Here is a 24,887-nt window from a genome sequence, read left to right as displayed (position 1 = left end):
ATAGATCATCTAAACATGTATGCATCTTCAGAGGATAGATGTATACGAAATGAAAAGGATAGGAAGAATTCAGCTTTCATTTAACGTTAATATACTGCCCGACATCGAAAATGAAACAACATGGTGATTTGTATAAATATGCAAAGTTCGGGGAATACGTGGCTAAAAGAGTCATGGAGATGATGTAAGATGCAAGTTGGTAATATGATTATAGCGCAAGATATAAAAGGAAGAAAGCGGCGGACGACCCAACAGTCGCTACTCATTGTTTCTCAGGAAATCCATAACTTCGAGAAATTCAACATACATGTGTGAATTGACAGGCACGTATGAATGAAAAGATGCCTAAACTACGCTATCATAGACGGTTCGGGCAAACTGGCCATTTTACGAGGGGTCAAATTATACACTTAAATACGGTTGGTTGGTCTTACCGTTGTATCACGGCTGAACCGCATGTAAATGTATTCACTGTGCATAGAACTTACTCTAGCTGGATCGATGAAGGAAATGTAAATAGATGCGGAAGACGAGGTTCATCTAAACGTACTAGGTCCATCTAGATTGACACATGCGTACTGTGGACAATTTTCAGAATGTGCAGGGCGCTTTGAATGCTCCAATATCTGGGAGAATAGTTTCCCGACGTTTGGCTGAAAGCGGCTTACACACAAACCACCTTTGCGAAGACTGCAATTATCCCCAAACAATCGACACGAGTGCGATGGAATCGACGAGTTCCTTGGACATCTGAATGGTACAGTGTGGTGTTCAGAGGCGAGTCATTGTTTGTTTACCTGATGACAGTCACTGATTAGGAATCTGGAAGCATCGGGAAGATAGAGTCAATTCGACTACTTTTGCCGAATGCTACACAGCAATTGTCCAGCAGTGTAAGTATTTTCTTATATATTCCACAAAAATGCCGTCAGCTGTCAATTACGGTCACCTATTGTATGGTTCCAGATGGCTCGATCTTACACTTTCTACCATAATGAAGCAAAGAACAACCATTTATGCATAGGCTATAAATGAACTCTATAAACATTTATTTTAAAAGCTTGGAGAAATGTTTCAAAGCATTTTTCAGGTCCTTTATTCTTATAGAAAAAATAATCAGAGGAAAATAATTTCTCTATAAAATAAAAAATCTTAAGTTCAACTTAACAGACTAATTTTCAACTTTCATAATACTCTCAAATTCCTGTCATTTTAGCCGAACATTGAAACAGAAAATTTGCAAAACTTGCTGGTTTGAATTGTCCTGTTATTTGATTAGTCCTGCAATGAAATTTTTATGATGTGTGAAGAAGTTTACATGTGTACATTAGCAGAATAATTTTACTCCTTGAAAAAGGAACTTATCTCATATTTTAAATTATTTTCACGTTTTTGCATATTTATTTAATTGTTTTGCCATTCATGTGATATACGATATTGCATGCAATATTTTAAGTATTGACTTTACATCAAGTTATACATAAACGAAAATTATGTATAATATTTCAAGTACTTTGAAAAGTAAATGAAAGATAGAAGAGTATCGTGGATTGAATAGTGCATAAACGCAAATGGTTGTAACGCACCAAACGCATTGTAAATAGTTGTTAAAATTCATGATAAAATTATAAAACAAATCAAAAATATTTTGCTGGGCAAGAAATGATAAAAAGAGCAAAAGAAGTAGTTTTCATTATATGAAGTCAATTTGTCAGTCTAAAAGCAAAACTGTAAAGCTCACAGTTTCTATATTACTAAGTTTGTAATTTAGTCGAATATGAAGTTAACGCAATGCCAAGAAAGAAGAAGAATGATTTAAAAATTAAATAAGTATAAATCTTAAAACTTTAAAAATCAATAAATGCGGCAAGAATTAAGCACATAGCAATAAATATGAATAGAATGGCCTTCAATATGAAAATTCATAGACACTTATACTGATTCATAAAAAATAAACAATATCAAGCATGGGATACATCATAGTAATGTTTCAAATGAATCATTTAGGAAGGAAACTATAAAGGGAATTGTAAATAATCATTATCAGAACAATCATTTTTAAGAATACTTACGTGAATCATAAACTTTATACACCCATTTTTATTAAAGCAAAGCCGCTGCATAAACTCAACCTTTCTACTTTACAGAAGCGAGAGTAAGTCTTATTATCATAGTTTGTGGAGATAATAACCATGGGACATAACACAAAAGGTGGTCTTATCATTATAGTTTTGATGGTAGAAAAGAATTCTTTTTCCTTCCGCTGTTTTGTTATTTACAGTCACTCAAAGCGGAGTAATCTTTATGCAAATTTTAGAAAAGTTTATGCCAGATAAATTTTTTAAGGCTTTTGAGATTCAATTAGGGATAACGAGGTTGCATATTAAAACCTTACTTACATTGCACAATAGAAAATATGACGAATGTTCCAAGTATCCGTGTTTAGAGGATACCTATATTTGTACATTTTTTTAATTGAATGAATAGTATTTATTTCTTATCGATTCCAATAACTTTATCTATCCATATAACTTTATCGTATAGAATACAATATTCTGAATTAGTTTTTTGCCAAAATTAAAATTCGATACATTAGTTTTTCACTAAAAATGACTTTAAACATCATGCACCGAATGTTTATTACACTAGAAAAGGTGTTAATACATTTTTAGAATGATTTAATCTATGTTTAAAATGCAAAGAATATTTTTTTAAATGTTCGATTTGATAGCCTTTTTTTTTTTCTGCATTATAAGTCTGCAACGTGATTTCCACGATAAAAGAGCTTTTAGTAAAATTTCTAAGGGTATATTTTTACATTCCTGTTCCATTACTTTCCTCAGTCCATCAATCGGGGTGGGTTTGCGCTTGGAAAGAGCTCTTTTAAAGAGATAAAAGGCACAATAGTTCACAGAGGAAACATCGAAGGAATGCGCAGAAATACGTTGAAAAGGTATATATGCAAACTGTCTTCATTTTTTTCTACAAATACAGTGATATTTTCCAAAGAATGACTTGTTGCTATGTCTTGACGAAGTTTCAGTCTTTGCATAGGCATTTGGGGTAAAGAAATGGCATTTCTTCTGTAAATATCGAACTTTCTCTTGGTAGTAGATTAAGTTGACCTTATCACTTTTTTCCAACGCTTCTTATTTTTAATTTCACACTGTAAGAGGATCCTGCTACAATCATAAACCCCTTACTGAAACTTTCTTTGTATTGACAGAACCAGGTCGTTGTTGCAATCATTTAAGTAAACTCATGCTTCATTCAAGTGTCACAGTGTTCTACAAATTGTTCTGCGTTGAGCCAGACGTCTCGGCAAAGGTGAACGTTACGTTCTTTAGCTTTATCAAATTACAAATCTCGATTTATTATTTTATTTGTTATTACTACAGATGTATTTAAAGACTTTGCAACTGATTTCTGCGTCGGCAGGTTTTCTCTTGTTATGAACGATTTAACTTTAGAAATACATACGTTCCTCGGTGGCTAACATGATTTCTCTTCATGGGAACGGAATCTGTAACACCAGCGCTAAAGGGCTCATACGCTAGGCTTAAGAATTCAGCCTTTTCTAAATTGGGGAGCACTGAAGGGCTACCTGGACGCCGCAAACCCTTCCCCAGCATCTGTACGCGAATGAGAAGGGACGACTTATTGGCCTCTTTTGAGCCCATTGCATTGATATGATTGATTATTGCATTGATGTGATTGATAGTTGCACTGGTGGGGTGTTCTACTCCATTCGTTCAGTATGGCTCGTTGGGCTCGGTTAACACTTAGGCAGCAAGGCGCCGTGAATGGCGCGACTTTTTCCTAGGTGGGCGAGTGGAGGAGGTGCGTGTTTTTGTCAGCTAGAAGGGGCATTGCTGTGGAAATTCGCGGAGCTGTGATTGAATTACGTATAACTGGCAGCTGTTCAGTGTTCCTAGAGGAGGCTTTTGCCTGTGGCTACATATATGGGTCAAAATCGGAAGTGTGGTGAGAGAGACGTCGGTAGCTTAAGGTCTTTTTCATTTGAGCGAAATTCGCTATTAAAGAGCTCCGTTAGGTTAAAGAATTCCGATTCTTTCTAATTAACGAGCGCTGAGTGCCTGCACGGACGTCGCAAGCCTATTTCAGTCAAATCTATAAAATCTAATTATCTTTGCTAATATCCATTGTGTTTAATATCAGTCAAATTTTTCTGTCACAGTTAATCGTGAACGAAAGTTTTCTAAATGTTTTCTGTCGTGATTTACCTGACAAGTTTAAAGATAGCAGTAAGGCTTTATTCACTAAATTAATAACAGAATAGTTTACATCACCATGTTATAAGAATAATTATTTAAAGTTGATAGCAAAATTCACAGTTTTTAATTAAATTTATTTGCATATCTTCAGAATGGTGATTCCGAAATGAAACTGAAAGACAGAACTGATGAATAAATCAAATGAAAGATAAAATAATGGTAACACAAATTCATATTTCTCTATTATTCTCAGATTTATTTACTGCCTAGGCCCAGGTGCAGAACTTAAGAATCACCCTATACTTTACATAATACTACTGTATAAGAACTAGGAATATGAGTAGCTAATGACTTCTGAAAGAATGCTGCATCTAAAATCGCAGATAGTTTTAATCCGCCCCTAACAATTTTCTAAGTTCTGAAAAATAACCATTACTTTTTACTTCGTAATTAAAGAAGTTTCTTGAAAATTAATGCAAGCTACATTCCCTTTCTCTGCAGTTAGTCTAGCATTGTTAACATCAATAATACATTATTTTATCAAATTGCTTATTAAGAGTTGAACTGCTTTTAGGGAAAAATTACTAAAGTCAGTACTTTAAACTTAACTCCATCGAAGAAAAGTATCTATTTCGATACAAAGCAGTCGATATACCAGAAATAAAATTTACAACATAATACAGAGAAAGAGGATTTTCCGTTAAATAAAAATTCATAATAAGAATAGTCTCACCTGGCTTTGAGCAAAGATGCTGCGAATTCTTCTCCAGTCGTGAGCGATTCCACGGGACCATACATGCTGTAACCTAAGGGAGAAGAAATGAATACTATTTATTCAGCAGACGATGACTCGTCTTCTCGGAAACACCAACGTAGTTCAGGTTCAGGATTACTCTTATCGGAGGTAAAGAACACGTGCGTATTTCGCTAAGAACTCAAGTTAAAGAATGCTAGTTAAATTACAAAACAGGAAAATAAGAACCCATCTTCCCCTCCCATTTTCCCCCTTCTTTAACAACAAAAAATTATTTACTTGTTATATGGATTTAACAAACTGTATTAGTCCATTTTTAATTGTTCAATTTTATATGCATCGAAGTTGCTAGAAGTGAAAAAAGAGGAATTTGCAAAAATATGGTATAATGTATAATAAATATAATAAAAATATGGTATAATAAATATCGTACCTTCAATTTGCATATGGTGCACTTAGAATATTTAGGAGATACGAAAGCGTTTTTGATTATGGTCTTTGCTACTATATTTTTTCCTATTTCGTATAAAAGATTAATGCACTTACTTTTAATATATCAAATGCAATAAAAGTGGAAGTTCGAAGCATTTTGTGTTCTTAAATTATATTTATTCCGTAGAATATTCTTCCGTTTATTAGTTAGCTTTAGTTAGTTCTTTTAAATTTTCTTAACCTTGTAAAGTGTTTTCTCCCTCTTTAACGCATGCCTTCGGGGTATCATTGAAGCATGTTCGGCTATCATCGAGAGGTCCGAAGTTTGAATTCCGGCGAGGGCTTTGTTTATTTTCCTGCTCCAAAATATTCTAATGATTTGCAGTGGCGTCCGAACTAAAATGACATGAACAATAATTCGTTACCATCGGGATTTGGCGATTGGGTTTCTGTTTCCTAGACGTGTAAGTGGAGAAGAATATAAAGTATTTTCTCCCTTCTTATCAGGTGCCTCCGTGATGTAACTGGAAGCACATCGACTAGCAATCGGGAGATCTGGAGATTGAATCCTAATGTGTTCACTGCTCATTTTCCCTCCTTTCCTATTTAAAACAAATTTAATGACTCCACAATCTTTCGCCTATGGCAAAGTTTAGAAAAGAATGCAAGTGATAGACGTTGGACGTCTATCCACGATTGACACTATAAATGACAATTTTTTTTTCCGGTAGGTATATTCAGTAGAAAGTATACAGAAGCAACGGAAATACTGAATTACTTTGATTTAAAATTTTTGCTGAAATCAAATCTTTTTAGTATTCGCATTCAATCTTCTAACAAGAACTCGCATGTTGCAATAATTTTAATGAATACACTAAATATAAATTCAAATTCAAAAATTTAATCATCTATATAGCAGAGTATACTGCCAAACAAAATGCCTTTCTGAATTTTTTTTTCTTTTTAAATTTTTAACACTGCTGGTCCTTCTATTTTTCTTAAGCTTCTCTTTAGATTATATGTCTCGATAGAAAATGTTAGTATAAGGGAATATAAATTATTTCCCTTTAATGAATGAATCTTCATAAAAAGCTTTCTACTTTTACGACATCATTTTAATTTTGTTTTTAAACACAGAGACAAAAAGTAAATTTTTCTCGCTACTTTTTTTTACATAAAATGAAACACTAGCATTAATTAACTTATATATACGATTAGATAAAGGAGCCTACAAATCTTTCAGTAATATCAGTTGAAAGCTTTTAATTACTAATGATTAATTAAATACTCAAGTTTTCTACAGCATGCAGATAATAAACTGTAAATGCCTATATATTTTACTTAAAAAACATCCTTATATACAATTACCTATGAAAAGTTACAGGGTATTGAAAGACTAATAAACTTAAATAATTCCATAAGGCTATTTTGTTTTCATTTATTTATTCAATTTACTAAAATTAATACTTAGTACAAATATAAAACTAGGTTTCTCAGAAAGACTTTCTTCTTTTCAAACCACAAAATGAAAGAAAGGTATCTGTGAGTTTAACATTTTTCTCTTATGTTCACTCTCATGAAATTAATTAAAAGAGAAAAAACAGTGTTGCATTTATTACTGCTGAGTTCAGTCTATTGGACATGGTCCTTGAAGTGTAAAAAACTGAGATGAATGAAAGCTGTATCTACTCACTATAAGTAAAATATTTAAAACTCGCTAGTTAAAGAAATCATTTTTATTTCTGCATATGACTTTACATATCTAAATGATGAATCACGTAATATAATTTGAATGATAAAAATTTCTCATATTTTATAGCCAATACTATTTTAATTATTAAACGCATTTTAATTGAAAATCTCGTTTTTAATGGCTTTCGAACTTTATGTTTTTATAACTGTGAGATTACTCCAAGAGAATTAATTGGTGGAGAGTCCCATTATAACATTTTAAAGTTTTTAAAAAACTATAAAAATTATCAGTTTCTCTAAATGCATACTTGGAAAGTGTAACTAGTTCCTAGTTATACTGATATTTTCAAAATGCATAATAGCATGGTTTAAAGATAAATATTTGTAAAATGTATCCCTTGAATATACAGTTTTTATCTGTATTTCATGTTTTTTTTAATATCCTAGCTTTATGTAAAAATCCTCTGTGACTAGCCTTTATTGCAATTTACAATAATTTTACAACTATATGTACTTTGTGTTATACTATTACTTGTGAGTGTGCACTAATATGTGTCTTTGCCTTTTATCATTTCAACATTTGAAAATGCGCAGCATGTGTCTGATACAGCATATCTTTGATTTTTGTTCCAAAAAACAAACTCACCAACCAACCAACCAACCATGTCTTAGGGCAGTAAATATATTACACAAAAAAGCAGCCAGATTCGCAGTGTGATTATTGGTTAAATCAAGAAAACTTTCGTGAACTAATATATAACCATTTAAGTACTCTTAAATAGTAATACTTTTAAATTAATTTTTTACAGCTATAGTAACATAAATTAGTAAAATGCAGGCAATGGTTGGAATGCCAATAAATAAATATATGGGGTTTCAGTACTCTTAATTGTTATTAATATGTGGGTTTGGGAATTGTGAAAAGCAATGAAGCTTTTTTTAATTATTATCATATATATTTAAGAATTAATTTACAATTGATTGACGAGAGTTGTCTACGCTTATTTACTGTTACTTCATTATTGCATTCCCCCCCCCAGGAATCTCTCTGCTCCTCTCCCCTTTTTAATTATTATTATATATATTTAAGAATTAATTTACAATTGATTGACGAGAGTTGTCTACGCTTATTTACTGTTACTTCATTATTGCATTCCCCCCCCCAGGAATCTCTCTGCTCTCTCCCCAGGAAAAAAGACATGATGAATATCGGTTGAAATAAATTGCAATTATATGCATATGGGCACGAGGCCAAAAATTTCGAGAAACATTATATTATGCATATGCGTTTTTTTTTTTTTTTTTTTTTTTAAGTTTAAAATACTTTTTTTAATACTTCATAAATAACACGTACATAAACGTTATAATGATATATTTTAATTTGAAAAGCATCGCGCGTTGAATATGGATTTCATTTGTGGGTACTAGAAGATCACGAACTTCACGCAATTTAATAAATGCTATTTCTTTTTCGCATTTCATAAGTACAGATAATCTTCGCTGGACCTCGATCTCCAACCTTGATGGGTAATTCGAGGTTCTGATTTGTATTTTCGATCAGAACTATTCTGCGGTATATTTTTCGCAAAAATTGAAATATAAGGGAATATTCAATTAATAATTTATAACAAAAATCAGACAATAAGGGGAAAATTGAAATTCTGGGATTTATTTGATATTTGCAATGTTATAAAACTTTTATTAAAATTTGCAGAAATTAGCAAACATTCTCCTTCGGCTAACGAATTATTAATTAACGAGTAACTTGCTATGACATAGCCCAGCATGAAATAGGCTCAGAAGCATCTTCTTAATTGCATTTAATGAATTTAATTTCAGTAACATGTTTATGCAATATTAGGTTTTGGGGCCTTTCTTATTGCCATAAATTCCGTAAGGAGTTAATTATATTAAGCTACGTATCATTGCGGTTCTCGATGATTAATTTATCAATAAAAAATCACATAATGCATTTAACATGTAATAAATCATGTAAACTATTAACCATAATAAAATTTAAACAGTATGATAGGTTTAAGACAAATAGAAATGTCAAATAGCTTTAAAAATTGCAGTTATACACTTCTAAATGTAAGAAATAGAAAGAAATATTCAGTGGAAGGATTACCCAAAAATTAACTTATTGATAACTTCTGCAATAAAACTACTAATAATTAAACACAACTATAATTTAAGAATTAATATTTCAGATTAATCAAGCTGTCATTGTTACATTTAATTTATAAAATCAATATTGAAAATATGTATCATGACTACTTTGATAAGATGAATAGATTATGAGTATTTTGTTTATATGTAAACCGCAAGTTTAATTATTTTATAATTCATATTTGAGATGTAGATCAACAGCAAATTATCGTCTTGCAAAAGAAATTAAATCACTGGAAAGGCTTGTCTTTCACGGCTAATACTACTGTGATTGTTATTTTTAAATGATAGATGATTACACATATTTCGATAATTCCTTCCTCAAACTACTGACCTAGAAACATATTTTACAGAAAATTCAAAAATTCAAATACATCTTTGATCCATAGTAACACCTTTATTTCTCAGAGTAAAGATTTAAAAAAAAAAAAAAAAAAAAAAGTTGTTTAAGCACACAACAAATTTTTTAAATGGATGCTCTCTAATGCTCAGTTTTGTCAAATTTTAAAATTCAAACAAAAACAAAAAACATTTCTTACATTTACTAAATGCTTGACTTATAAAAGTTATCTTACCATCAGCAAACTTCGCTTCAAGAGCCATGTTAGTCCTCCTGGTATTCGATTTCCATTCTAAAAGAGAGGGTGGGTACGTCCTTCGCCCTTCGGCATCCAGTTTTTCCCCCTGGAGAAGCTTTCTCTGACAATGAGCTTTATATCCATCATAAGCATGGTCTGATACATATCTAAACACGGAAAAAAGTAACCTAATTATTGAAAGCTAAAACTGTCAAATTCTCTGCTGACAGATATATAGACTGACGGAAAACTGAAGAATCCTCGCTAAAAACGCTCTGTAGTTACCGTAACGAATGAAGCGGACTTTGCACTGCTCTTGATGATTACAGCTGTTTCCCCGCCGTGTTGCTATTCAACCTTACATATTTCAGATGCAGACGTTTGTTTGTTTTTCGTTTTTTATTTTCTAATTTGCAATTTTGTGACTAACTAACTGTCTTGTTTCATTCTAAGCGGTAACGTATATTGCTGAAGAAGTTACGAAAGTAATATTTTCATAAATAACTTAAAATCTTAATATTTATTTCGGATATAGTGCATTTCCCTCAAAAACACTTGCGATCACGAGCACGAGATATATTTTAGAAGGGATAAAACTTAAATGAGCTTAATTAAAAAGGTTTATTACTTATGCTTTTTTTTTCTCGGGTGGATTAATACCATGTGGCACAAATTTTCGAAAAGTCTACTTTGCTTATTAAAATAAGGAAAATGGAACCAGAGCATTTTAAGCAGTTATATATTTTTTCATAAAATCTTAGATAAATTGTTTTTATTCAATGAACTGAAAAAAAATATATTCAGGTTTTAATTTTTAAATTTCAAAGACGTATTAGACGTATTAGACCCAATCGCTATTTTCTGCTTATTCTCAATGACTGTGATGATAATAGCTGGTTCAGGTTTTTAGTTTTAAAGTCAAGTTCTTTCTACTATTGAAGACAATTCACTCACAAACAAAGTACAAACCCCTAGAATGCAACTAAATTTTTAAAAGAAATATGCATTACCATATGATGAGAAATTCACAAAGATCCAATTAATATCAAAAATAAAATTTAGTTGTAAACGCACACCTTCCAATGCCCTTCTCAGCAAAGTTTCCAATGGAATGTTTCTGGAAATTCAGTTTATATGGATATAATCGGAAGCCTTCCTAAGGTCGGACTACCATGTGCTCTAGCAAAAGTATGGGCTGAATTTAATAATGAAATTTCTTAAATTTAAAAAATGAATTCCACATCTCTAATTTCTAATAAGACATATCGAAATTCCTTTGGTACATTTAGCCATATTCATTTTGCAAATAACTCGGTCATTATACTACTCCTACAAAGGATAATTAAATATTAATGATATCGAAAAAACTTACTTGAGCAAATATTTGTAGAGGTGTTTTGATGGCGCGAAGCAACTGAGACAGTTGGCCATGAGGATCCAACCCCGCTCATTATTGGCTTCATTATCATTCTTCCAGGTCTGATTGCACAACTGACAAAGGATCTCATCTCTCATCGTCTCATTCATGAGACCTTTTTGAACGATGTAATCACCAAGGATTCTCTCTTTCTTTCCACTTAGATTATTATCGTTCATAAAGCGGAGAATCTAAGAGACAATCAAAATAATGTCATAATGTTAAAAATAAGTAGTAGATCATTCTTGCTGTATAACTAGAATCAGCTAATACTGGCTTAAATAACACTAGATAACCAACATCAAAACAAAATTACAATGAAAAATACAGTTATTAAACACTTATTGGAAATGCTAATTATTAGTTATGAATATTTTCATCTTGTAAAGGCAAGTATTCTCTAATAATTTTACCTCATTTCTGTATAATTTTATCTTGTAAATGCGAAATAGGAATTATTATCTCACGTTAACTGCCATCGCATTATCTTCTCACTTTGTAAAATTTCTTTAATACCTTATCTCGCAAGAAAAATACTTTTGAGTTTTTTTTATTTAACATTATACATAATGAAAAACCTTATCTTCTATAAAAACCTTGAATGGATAAACTTAGCACACTGCTCCTAATATTTTATTGTGGAAAGAAAATTGTCACATTTCCCATACAATCATTATGGAAAGCGTAATGATAGAATACTGCATGATTTCTTACTATGTTACTCCTGTGAGACAGCCTCTGGTAGTCCCAGCTTGGAATCTCAGCTTGGATCCTCTAGAATTCAAATTTTTTTACAGTACCGATGTCACATAGTATATGCACTTTTGTAAATCATGTTTCATCGTGACATGTTTTGATGTAGATCATTTTGTTCAAACTACTGTAATGATGTACGTTATAGTCAGTGTGTTCTTAATGGATACACATTTACTTGCTCACTTACCAATTTAAATAATGCTAAGCTGCTCTGGTAATCTGACTCATTTGTCTTGGCAAGAAACGGCGTTTTGATAGGTTCTCGTTTCATTCCCCAGATATGAGCTTTGAAGTACACATTAGTGAATTTAGTAAATGCATACTGATCTATGTCCGATGGCAGGCGATAGGTAAGGGTCCCAGATTTGGCAACTTCTCCCACCACCTTCAATATGTTACGCTCATTGTGTACACATTGCCATTCTTTGGAAGAAAATAAAATAAAAATACATATAAAACATTTTAAAAAGTATGATTTATTTAATGAGGACATTAAAAAAATATTTTGTCACTAAATTTATTACATTGTACATATATATAATAGCTAGATAAATTGGCATTCAAAAGAAAAGGCAGAGCTAAATATTAGTTACTTTAATCAGGAAACTGAGACTGATGCTTATTTTTCAGTCACTTGAAGAGGGAAAGGACAACTTAAAAGTCTGAAAAGATATATTCCTTCCTCAAAGTAAATTTTTGCATAAAGTTTAAAAGCAGAAAAATTTCAACTCTTTTGAAATAAGGGAAATTTGTTCAAGTAATTTGTTATTCATAGAAATAATTAATAATTTAAATTTTTAAGATAAAATACACCTAATATTTTTACTTAAAGAAGCAGTAACAAAATACACATAATATTCTTCAGGTTTTAAAAAAATGTAAAATCATTAGGGAGAGCTTTTTTCTCTAGGTTTCAAGCAGTATATTAGTCATGCCATTTGAAGCTGAATCAATCAGGAGCTACAGTAAAAAAAAATGTATTACTTAGACTTGGATACGTGTAGAAAGAGAAATGTCTATGACTAAGTACTTAAAAAAATCTAGGAAAATAAAAAGGAGGAAATATATTTATTTTAAAAAATGCATTTTTCCGGAAAAGAATAAACGAAAATTAACTTTAGTTAGAAATGAAAGCTTTATCTTTTAAAATTTTATTAGTTACAACTGAAAACATTTTTTTTAAATTTTGGTCACTGATATTTAAATTTCAGAAGTTCCAACACTTTTATCACAAAAGCCAGTTTTCATCTTTATGATAGATAGTCCATTTGCATAAAATGGAAAAGTTACAATTCTTACTTCAAAACTTAGCGTCTGCTCTGTCTACGATCGCCAAAAATGTGATAGATTGCAAAATTGTTAAATTAGTTGCTTCTTCTAGCTTATTTCACAATCCTGTATTGTGATGTTCTATGCGTTACAGTATTCCCGGCCAATTTCCGAGAACTTTAAATACTCGAGAATAAAAAGAAAATTCATAATAATAAGTGGAATGCATTGAAAAGAAACTCATCGGAAAATTTCCATAAGTTCTGAAACAAGTTACCGTTAAGTTTCATATCTTTAAGGTTATACGTTAGAGCTGAGTGATGTGAAGATATAAAAAAAGGAATGAAATGAAATAAATTAATGATTAAATAATTATCATATCTTTAAGCTGCTTAATAATGCATAAATAAAAATACATGTACATTAATTTAATTTAAATTAATTTTAATGTGTTTTATAAATTAAACAAGAAAAAGCATAGAAAATTTCAAATCTAAAAGTGCATGCATTTGAAATATGCAGAATTAAAGTTTAATATTATTTATCAGCAGAAATTACCAATAGAAATGGCCTGGGTAAAATAGGGGAACATTTTATAGGATACTAGAGTAATATACATTAAAACTAACATGGAAGCGTTACATAGCTTCTGTATGTTTCAAATGTAACAAAATACATGACAAAAATATTTAATGTTTTTAATAAGATGTATCCTGAATTAAATGCATTTTTATTTAACTGACTGAAAAAGATTCAAAAGTAAAAAAAAAAAAAATATATATATATATATATTAATATATATATACTATTTTTAAGAACTGCATCTATTGTTTAAAGAGCTTAGTTTCCTTGTCAATAACAGACTGTAAAAATAAGTATCTTACACTTAGCGGAATGGCAACAGACTTCAATGAAAAGTGAAACAATATATAAAGAGAAACAACTCAAAAATCCCGTTTCGAGTCTAACAGCCATTTTGGGATAAAGATATAAATTTTATTCTTGGCATAAAGTTTTAATAATTATTTGCAGTATTTTTTTACATTGCATTTCATAATTCTGCATCGTGAATTACCGATATTAACATGCAGCATAATAAAAGAAAAGATTCTTAGTAACTTACCATCCAATTTACTGAAAATGAATGCCAGTTCGGCAGGAATTTCGAGATGATTGACCCCCGCCACTGCTCTAGATGCTCGCTCTTGCTCTTCTCTGTTAGCACGTTCTTTGGCTCGTTCAAGCGCAACTCTGTCTGCCTCACGTTTACGAGCCAAAATCGCTTTAATCTGCAGAGAACAGGAGAGAATAGCTAATTTATAAATCTTGATTATCACTTCATTCATATACACATGCATTAATTAATGCAAAATATGAAGAGAAAGATATTGAGCTTATCCTAACAGCAATGTTTTTAATGAATTCATTCAACTGTAATTGATGAGTACTTAGTTTATTTTCGTATATGATTCTCTTTTTCAAAAACTAAAATGTAATGATTAAAAATTGTCCTTTTTGAAAAAGTTCTGTTCCTAGGTGATAAAATCTGAGCTGTTTGTTATCAAATTTTTTCAGTGCAATAAATTATAATTGGAGACGCACTAGAGTTCAGAACATAACCTCCTTTTCCCCCATGTTTGCAGAAGCAAATGAAAAATAAATTAAAAATTTTATTTTTATTTCAAAATACTAATAATTTCAAATAGAAGTTTTAATTTCGGATTAATACATTAACTTCATTAGTTAAAATTACGTATTTTCTTTAAACACTAATCGACTCTAAAGTATCCTTCTTTATTGTTACCATGAATTTTTGTATATTTGCAAATACAAATTAAATCTTTTAATTTTTTTATGTACAGTTCAGTTCTGTCAATGTAAAATTAAAGAATAAAAGAGAGTTAAACTTTAATTTAATATTTATGCCCTAAAATTTTATAATGTTTTAAACACTCATGGATTTCTTATGACCAAATAAAAATGTCATAAAAATTTTTAAAAAATTAGAAATTTTGCTTTAATATAAATATTTATTGCAAGATTGCTATTAAAATCGTTAATTATCTTTCTAATGAATTTAAATAAACCTACTATATTATCAAATTATAAAATTCCATAGAAACATTTTATTTGCTTCAAAAATAGACCGAGCTAATTTGGCCTACAGAAATTTCAGCTAGAAATCTGTAACAAAACATATTTTAATTCGATCCTTACCTTGTCATATTCCCTTTTCTGCCGCAACATACGAAAGTTAGCTTGCGTTCTGATAATACCTTTCCTTATGATCTGATACCTACGCCTGGAAAAAAAAGATTAACCAAATGTCAGAATATTATTAAAAGATAAAAATTGTATTCTAAAGGAAAATTGTACAATTTTATAATTTATGTAAGATAAAAATATGGAGATAAAATATAGTATTCTAAAGGAAAATTGCATAACTTAAAATTTATGCAAGATAAAAAATATGTAAATCAAAATTATAATTCAAACTACCAATAGCCTCTTAATTCCATCTCTCTATTCTAAAAATAGTAAAGCCTTTTTCTGCACTGCGCAACGTAGATCACATAGCTGATTCGTAACTCGAACTCAAAATTTCGAGACCTGAAACTTTCTCTTAATAAGCAACTTAAACCGAAATCTTCTCTTGGTGAGCTACCATGCTCGATTACCTGTACACTTTAGCTTCTACCTCTCTGCCTGTTAAGATGGTATTTCGCTTTGCTCTCTTCCTATCGCAACAGTAACAAAAATGTAAACGTTCTTGAATATGGTCGATTAAGGTAATTAGTCAAATAAATTGTGGCTACAAATGTGAACTGAAATAAAGATGAATGTATAGTTCACCTCTGCTGCCAAGTTTGCTATTCATTACGAATTTAACATTCTGCGCTAACAATATTGCTACGTCTTCTTGTATATATATATATATGTATACATACATATATATATATATACATTGTGGTAATTATCTTCCACATTATGTAGCTAGATTTGGTTACTTATTATGGCGAAGTGTTCGAGGATGTTCTGCCTTAGAAAAGATGCTTTTATGAAAGAAATAAAAATTTATTTTCCATAGACCTATCTTTTTTCGTGATTAACTTTCTAAGAGAAACTGGCTGGCATTCACGATACATATGGAGATCCTAAGTAGTCAGTCCGTTCGCCGGGATTTGAACCCAAGTCGAGCTAACAGTGTGCAGCGGTTTTATCCGCTCGCCCCTAGTAAACCATCTTTATGAAAGACTATGAGAGTATAAATATGAGAATGAAATATGAATAACAGCATATTTTCGTGTATAATATGCATAGTTATATTCTGCAACAAATAGGGCGAAAGTGAAGGACAGTTTTCAGTACATTTCCAAATTGCGATACCAAAAGATTTATAATTACTCCACAAATAAACTGGAATTGTATGAGGCCGTGATCTATTTCCTACCTATTTTTACTTCAGAAGCAACAATTTCATCAACAGATAACTAATCTGCGGTGAATAAGGAGACGGTCCGCATTACCAATTCGAATGACAAAAGTTTTCCACGTTCATCATCCATCATAAATAAATCCAACGTATATTGCCCTCCTTATGAAAAGAAAAGAATACAGAAGAAACATCATCAAAATACTGAATATGGTAGGCAATCATAAACACATATTTATGCCATCTTTGATGAAGAATTTTTGCATTTGCACCAACTCCTTTGCACCAACAGTCCCCTTCCTTCAGGTCTTTTGCACGTATAAGATACACATTAAGTCATTAGCTCTCAGTTACAAGATCTCTTATAAGCTACATTCCATGAAAGCTCTTATCGTAGCAAACATTGCATAGTCAAGAGTATAGTCATAAGTACATTGCGTAGTCATAAGTACAGTATATACTAGTTATTTCACAAATCTGTTCAAATATTGATGTTAGAGAAATATTGATCCTTGAAAACACGTCTAATTTACAGAAAGTTGCAGTCGAAGAGCATCACCTGTTGATCCTACAGTAACGCACTGGTATTCTCGCTTGCTATCAATTACCAACTACCGAATATTATACTCATGGAAGAACAGAGAAACCTCGAATACGGTAAAAGTGCTCACGTCTGGTTTCGATTACCCTGCCTTTCACTATCTAACACACTGTTTTATCCCATACCATGAAAACTGAATTGATACTAGAAATAATAATTTTTAATAATAATTCTGTTACTGCTAATATTTATTGTTCATTTAATACATGCTATCCCTTTCCCTTCCATGTGCCTTGCAATTCGCATAACAGCAATCATGGTCATTATAGTCTAAGACACTAAGAGCTTTTAGATAAAACAACTTATTGTAACTAAATATATTTTTACTTTCTTTAATATAGTATACCATATGTTTTGTATAACTGCACAATTTTATGCAATTTATTTACTGTGTACAATTTTTATACTGTAGAGACATTAGGCATTTTTGTTTTTTGGAAGCAGGCAAGATGAAAAATATACAACGCCTCCGCCGGGAATCGAATCCCGGACCTCTCAATTACGCGCTGAGCATGCAGACCACCACACTACGAAGGCATGCTAAGAAGGCGAGAGAAATACCTTATATACTCCCCATTTTAAAGGGCGACTGGGATTTTTAAGAGACCCAATCGCCAAATCGTGGGTGAGGAAAATCATCATCCAACATCCAACACCCTTTTAGTTCGGGCGCCACTGTAGAGACATTAGGTATTTTTTTGGAAGCAGGCAAGATGAAAAATATGCAACGCCTTGGCCGGGAACCGAACCACGGACTTCTCAATTACGCTCTGAGCATGCAGACCACCATACCACGAATGCATGCCAAAAAGGCGGGAGAAATAACTTATAATGCGATGAACCGACATATAAATTTTAAAGAAAGAATTTCTATTTGAGATACATAAAGTAAAATTATGTATTCATTTTAAAATTCAATAACTGTACCTATACCTGTCTTTTAGTGCATCATATATGAAAATAAAATGTCATTTCTTGTCCAGATGGATCTAATTTAATAACCTAGCTTCGTTTAGTTTCATGTTATCCAACAGTCACAATTATCTGCTGGGATTTGAATAATACTATTTCATTAATTTTTGTTTAATATTTTGACATGTTATTCTTTATTTCATTTAAAAGCTATTAATTTAAATTTATCAATCGAACTAAATTCACTGTGACTGCAAAATACTAATATCTAGACATACATGCAGCTGCGCATTATGAAGAATATACTTATTTATTTGGTTCCCCCCCCTGGAACGCGAGATCCCTCACGATAGCAACCTATGTAACTCCATTAATCTGACTCTGCGTTAGGCATATATACAAGAATAGAGTTCTTGAATTATCACATGATAATCTTTAAAATATGCAAACATTCTTCTTTGAAAAAATTTTCAAACATAATCCATTGCGTAAAAAAACTCATTAGGAAGCGAAGGCAGAGTGTATTTCCTTAAATGTCAGAGCATGCAGTAAATGAAAAACTAGAAGATAATATTTCAAATGAGTCCGTTTGATAACGCAGTATATGAAAACCATAAGTAGCCTACAGAGCATGGTTGTGATTTCGTGAAGCGTATTTTCCACGTCTAGACGCTGCGGAATGCAATATAACAGTGGGGGAATTCTCTTCAGCGGTAACAGAATAAATTATAAGCCTAATAAATTAGAAAAGTCCAAACGAAAAATAAGAATCTTCATACGTAGAGGAAGAGAAACGAGACTAAAGGTATACTCTTGAAAACCTTCTTTAGGCATCGCTTTTCATGTCTAATACTTAAAATTATGTGTTAAGAAGTGACTGTTTACTAATGGGAATGGTAACTAGTTGAGGAAAAGAAATGTCAATGATTATTTGTCTGAGGACTGACTGGTGAGCAAGAAAAGACACATTTTGGGAGAAGAGAGAGGGTTTTATAAATTTATTTATTTGATTGTAACAAAGCAAGCTAGGACTATCTGCCTAAGAAGAGGGATGTCTTCGTACAATATTTTCTAAGGGAAATTGGCTTGTATCAATGCAACATAGGGAAAATGACTCCTCCCTCTCCCAAACGGCACGAGTGCTGGAGCAAGTGTGTGTATATTTTAATGCAAATTACCTTGCATTTTTAAAGTTTTCTAATATAAAGTACCTTACAAACATTTTTCGCGAGCTTTTTCAAACTGGAGTATATTAATGCATTTGTTGCTTTAGTATCAGCAGATTGTATTGGCAGTTTGACATTCGATCAACTATAATCCGAACCCCTAAACTCTTCGACTGTGTTCTATCTTGCGCAATATATGCCTTTCAAACCAGAATTCCCTATAACAAAAATTGATAAATTTTAAGGAATTTAAAAATTTTTTCTTAAATCATCACTCGCAGAAGTAACATAAATAGTATTTGCGCATAGTCTTTTCTATAATTAGATTAGCTACGATGTCTACCTATAAAGTAAAAGAATCAGAATAATTTATTATTCTAAGATATTCTGTTACTTAAATATCAGATCTGAGCCATTATTATTCGTAAAGTAAAACTTAAAATATTGATTCAAAAATAAATTTAGTTTATTTTAGCGATTTTTCTAAGGTGAGAGAAGATCAAATTCATGAATTAGCTTTGTATTTTCCTGTTTAATTAATAAATATAACACTCCATTAAGAAATAAAAGTTGACTAAATTAAAATACAACCTTTTATGACCAGATAACATTCTAAATAACTTAACTTTTAGAATACGTTTTTAATCACACGAATTTCATACGAGTACGTCTTTAATTACCTGATAAAACTAAATAACTTTTATTATTTGAAATTCTATTCAACCCATTCCTCGTTTAGAGTTTAATTATAATAGTAAAATTAAGTGTTTAAGCTTTAAAACTGCTACAAATATGATCTTAGCCTTAAATACGAGAAAAGAAATGAGTTTGAATCTGAATTGAACATATTCACTTAGCAAAACAAGATTTGTTTTTCAAAGCTAAAAATTTCGAAAACGTCACAAAGGTATCAATTCATTAAAAATATTGAAAAAGCAATAGATAAATAAAAAGTGTTTCTTGCTTCACAAATAACTAACTTTTTGTTTACCTGGTTTTACAATCGAGAGGCACATTGCTAATCACAAATGAAATTTATAACCCAGTTTCCCACAAAATAACGATTACAATTTAATTAGCTGTACATTTTTCTCACAGAGCTTAAGTTAAAAAAATTACCAACACTAGACACACAAGCTCCCAAAATGTTATTCAGTTTGAAAAGTAAAATATACCTGGCGGTCCAGGCCCTGTATGCTGTCTGAATCTTGACGGCACTATGCCGCATAGCGTGGTACCTTTTCCTGGCTTGATAACCCCTGACATATCTCTGAATGGTGACAACAGATCCTCTGAGGATATTAACACGTTCTTTCTCCAGGGCTTGTTCCAAGGACTCTCTCAAAAACACCTGAAAAGAAATTTATGTCATAAGCTCTTCATCTGTAACATTATTAATGGAGGTCACGGCGTGTAACTGCACAGCATTACAAAATTTAATGCTGGTAGATTTTTTATTACAGTATTGTACAGCTGTTTGTTTTGGATTGAGTTTAATTTCCTCACAGAACATAAAGATTATATCTTAAGCGAGAATGTTTTTGAGGAGGATGGCTGGGTCTTCTGGGGGGCTGCTGATTACGAGTAAGGTCAGCACCCCCTAGAGTTAAAAGTTCTAGGGGGAAAAAGATTTTTTTATAGAAAACTATTATATTTATAGTATTGAAAAACCATGAAAAATAATTATTCAGAAAAATCACTTTGCCTTCAAAAATTAAAGTATTGTGAAAGATTAACATCATTTTGTCGGTACCTGCTCCCCCATCCCCATTGCTGGTGAATAAAAATGTTTGAAAGCAATTTGTCTCGATATTGCTTTTATAATGTGTCTTGATCTCGTTAATGTTGATTGAAAGCAAGCAATAATAATTTCAATTTTTATATAAACTTTACATAACATTAATTTATTAAAATATTCATTTAATCTGAATTCCTGACCTAAAAATATTTTAAATAGATTTATATAAAATCATACGAATGTTGCCAATATTCATATCTATACTCTATAAGATTGTAATCTGCACTAATATTTAAACCAGATTCTGGATTAACACCTGAAAAAGTTTCTACATTGATACCTTTGAAAAATAAAGTACAATTTATATTTAAAAAAAACATTCCTCCCAAAAAAGCTTAATTGTTCGTTCAGTACCTATACAAATAAAAAACAATGCTAAGAAGAAAAGTACATTTGTTACGAAGCTAAGAAATGCTAAGAATTTCGAATGAATTAAGAAATGCTAAGAATGCTAAGAATTTAAGAAATGCTAAGAAGCCACATCAAATACTCTTATTGTAGCTGAATATTTCCTCTAATCCTAATGTTTTGTTAAGCATTCCACTGGCTTTGCCCCAAAACTTTTAGACGTATAAACTGAGAATACTTATTATTTTGCTTAAACGAAAACTGCTGTCCTACCCTTTTGGTAAATTATTTGGTGGTGCGAAAGACTCGTATACTTAAAATAAAAACATTTACTTTGAGGTGTTAAAGAGCTTCCAATCGATTATCATCTGATTCTAATTAAACATTTGGAAAACTTATAGTACAGAGACCTATTATATGCTTTTCACAGCAGGAAACAATAAATCTCATATGTGCCCTCATAAAGATTCGAACCGCGGATCTTCTAATTGCAAGTTGGACAGGATAAACTCTTACATCTCAAGAGCAAGCACAGAAGAAAGCGATAATTCTTTACATTTTCTTTCAGTTGAAGTAAGTTTGGAGAGAGTAAGGTCTAGTGGATCCATGTGGTGACGAATTATCATCCACAACAGTTTCCTTCAGGCGTCATTGTAGAAAAATATGTTTTTTTTGGGGGGGGGCATACGAAACATGGAAAATCAACTGCACCTTTGCAGGGATTCGAAACACGGATCTTCCAACTTCCAGGTAGTTGCGCTAGTCATTAACGTTACAAGTGCACCCATAAGAGAATGCGATAATTCCTTACAATGTAGCTACATATTCTTGCAGAAGGAAATTTTTTCGTTGATAAAAAACTTAGTTAAATTTCATTTGATTAAAATTACGCATAAAAGTGGAAAGAAAAGAAAGTAGAAATATTTAACTCGCAGAGTGATTTATATTCACTCGTCGTTGGCACCATACGTCTCCCATATAAGTCCGACGAAGAATTCAACATCTTAAACGCCTAATTATAAACGCCAAATATGGCATAAATGCTCATCTGCTGCAAGGAGTGGAAGCAATTGCCTGCTTTGACAGGATACGAATTCCATGAGTATTTGGCGCACACTGATTCAAAAAATTATCTTTCTGAGGACTTTATATGTATGATCCAATTTTTTCTAATAATAATTCTATTAATAATATTTCAAGAGAAAGCGGGTATTGTAAACTTTTTGCATGCGAAATAATCCTACTGAACACCTTTCAAGTACGATTGAATAAAATTTCGGCCTAGCGAGAAATGTGCACAAAATGTTAATGTCCAATAGCGGTTTTTATCGGGTCAACACAGTTTTCCTTTTTCTAACCCCGGACTCTCAAATATGATGACTATTACTTTTCGAAACATGCAAGAGAAAAGTGTTTGTATTTCTTATAAAAATATATTATAAAATTACCTTTCTTCTCAGAATTGTTCGTGAATTCCACGTTTGAACTTTATTAAATTATATTTTGAAATCACAACATTACGCGAAATAACTGCATTGCCTCATAAAGTGAATGAATAGAGATGAAGAGTTACTGGTAAACCACGAATCGGTGAAAATCACATGGTAATTAGCTAGATGTTTTAATATGAGCAACTGTGCGACTTACAAGTTTTGAAAACAAGCTCTTAAATGAACAGTGAAGGAAGACCTAGGGCTAAAACTGCAATGGATAACAGAATAATTTTAATTATCTTTTCGACTGATAGGACATCTGCTTCAGTTGTGATACAAATTGCCAGTTAAAGAAAATTTTAATTAATTAATTATCCGCAATTAAATTAATTAATTGGGGAAGCACACTTAAAGAAAACGTACGTTTAAATCGAGATGAAAGGCCAATTATTGTGAAAAATACCATTCTGAGCAACTTTGGTACTATTAATAAAACATGGTAAAAAACGGTAAATTTGCATTTGTTTTTATTTATTTAATGTTGAAAATAGAATTGTAGCATAAGTTGTTTCATGTTACCGAATTGCTACTGCAGGCTTAGTTGGTAATTTGGGAAGAAATTGGCTTATAAATAATCTTTGGGAAGAAATTGGCTTAAAAATTGTTCAAGAACTGCATATAGAAATTCTATATGCAGTTCTTGAACAATTTTTTACGAGCATAGTTATTTCAGATTACTATGATTAAAATGGATTAATATTAACTAAGAACACGGCATAAGTTATTTACGTAGTAGAATAAAATTTACCTTCGAGCTTCCCAACTGATACTGATCTTTTGATCCAGGTATCTTGTCAAGGATGACGCGGCAAACATCTCGAGACGGAGATCCCCGAGGTAACCTGCCAGGCACTATACAACGATACCTGAAAAGAAAAAGGTGAAGAAAATTGATACCAACCACAAACATCGTTACAAGGCAAATAAATTTTCCGTAGCAGAACTAAGTAGAGGAGAAGAGGACAAATGCAAAGTGGAACTGACTACAGATTTTAGACAAATCTTCAGAAGACTATAATTGACTGCTTTACAAAAGCCTCAACGTAAAGAACATTCTACTAATATGTATTTATGTTACCACTTAGATTTAAAATAAAATTACGTAGTTTGCATCCTCTCTTTTACTTCCATCTTTTGTATTAAGTAAAGCTTAGTTTTGACACAAAAGGCAGAAAATATTATTTTTTAAATTAAGCTGATCGAGACCTAAAAACGAATTGTGATTACAATTTACAACAATAAATAAATGTGTGTAAGATAAAACATACAAAGCAAACTTCTAATTTTAATTAGTCAGTAGCTTCTTTATTATCATTTTAGTATGCGTACTTTCGCTTTCTCTCCTAGAAACAGTAACTATTTATAACATATCGATCTCAAATGCGCCATTTCAAAATTAATCAGTAACATAAGATCTAAGGTAACCGGCAATGCAGATATCCTTTATCAAATCATAGATCAAGATTTCTGTTAAAGAATCTAAACTTTAAAAATTTTTCCAAGTTTCTAAATGAACAGTCATTCTTCTGCTTTGCTTGTTGCATGCTAGGATGCTGTCGTTTACCTCTCTTTCTCTCTCTCTCTGTTATCCATTATGTGTCTTTTGAAGAGAACGTTACGAAAATTGTGTGTATATATATATATATATATAAGGAATTTCAGATTCTGTGACAGTAGTACCTATCAAAATGTGAAATTAAAATGCAATTACTCTCAGAGCATCTTTTTAAATTTCCTTTTCGTTACAAAGAGTTTGCAATTGTTTCAATCATACGACATTACTACTTTTATTATATGAATTTGTTTTTTCACTTTTTATATTGTAATTAGCTGT

General features: G+C 31.4%; 1 protein-coding gene and 1 long non-coding RNA gene across 2 annotated transcripts in view; one reads left to right on the top strand and one right to left on the bottom strand.

Moving 5' to 3' along the window:
* Positions 1 to 24,887, bottom strand: part of Myo10A (unconventional myosin 10A) — a 388,389-nt gene that overhangs the window by 141,998 nt on the left and 221,504 nt on the right. Inside the window, exons 19-26 of the mRNA XM_035365884.2 lie at positions 23,802 to 23,919; positions 20,590 to 20,765; positions 15,520 to 15,604; positions 14,426 to 14,591; positions 12,221 to 12,456; positions 11,233 to 11,468; positions 9,858 to 10,027; positions 4,969 to 5,041 (exon numbers count right to left, since the gene is read on the bottom strand). Coding sequence (XP_035221775.1) covers positions 4,969 to 5,041; positions 9,858 to 10,027; positions 11,233 to 11,468; positions 12,221 to 12,456; positions 14,426 to 14,591; positions 15,520 to 15,604; positions 20,590 to 20,765; positions 23,802 to 23,919 — 1,260 coding nt within the window. The remainder of the gene's footprint in view (positions 1 to 4,968; positions 5,042 to 9,857; positions 10,028 to 11,232; positions 11,469 to 12,220; positions 12,457 to 14,425; positions 14,592 to 15,519; positions 15,605 to 20,589; positions 20,766 to 23,801; positions 23,920 to 24,887) is intronic.
* Positions 350 to 24,170, top strand: LOC118194701 (uncharacterized). The gene is made up of 2 exons (XR_004759135.2): positions 350 to 893; positions 23,840 to 24,170. It is a non-coding gene; the product is annotated as an uncharacterized LOC118194701 (long non-coding RNA).

Source organism: Stegodyphus dumicola, chromosome 9 (genome assembly GCF_044657685.1).
Source record: "Stegodyphus dumicola isolate Sdum_Otavi_A_Nest chromosome 9, ASM4465768v1".
Classification (NCBI taxonomy): Eukaryota; Metazoa; Arthropoda; class Arachnida; order Araneae; family Eresidae; genus Stegodyphus; species Stegodyphus dumicola.
This window is presented reverse-complemented; position numbering and strand designations above follow the sequence as displayed.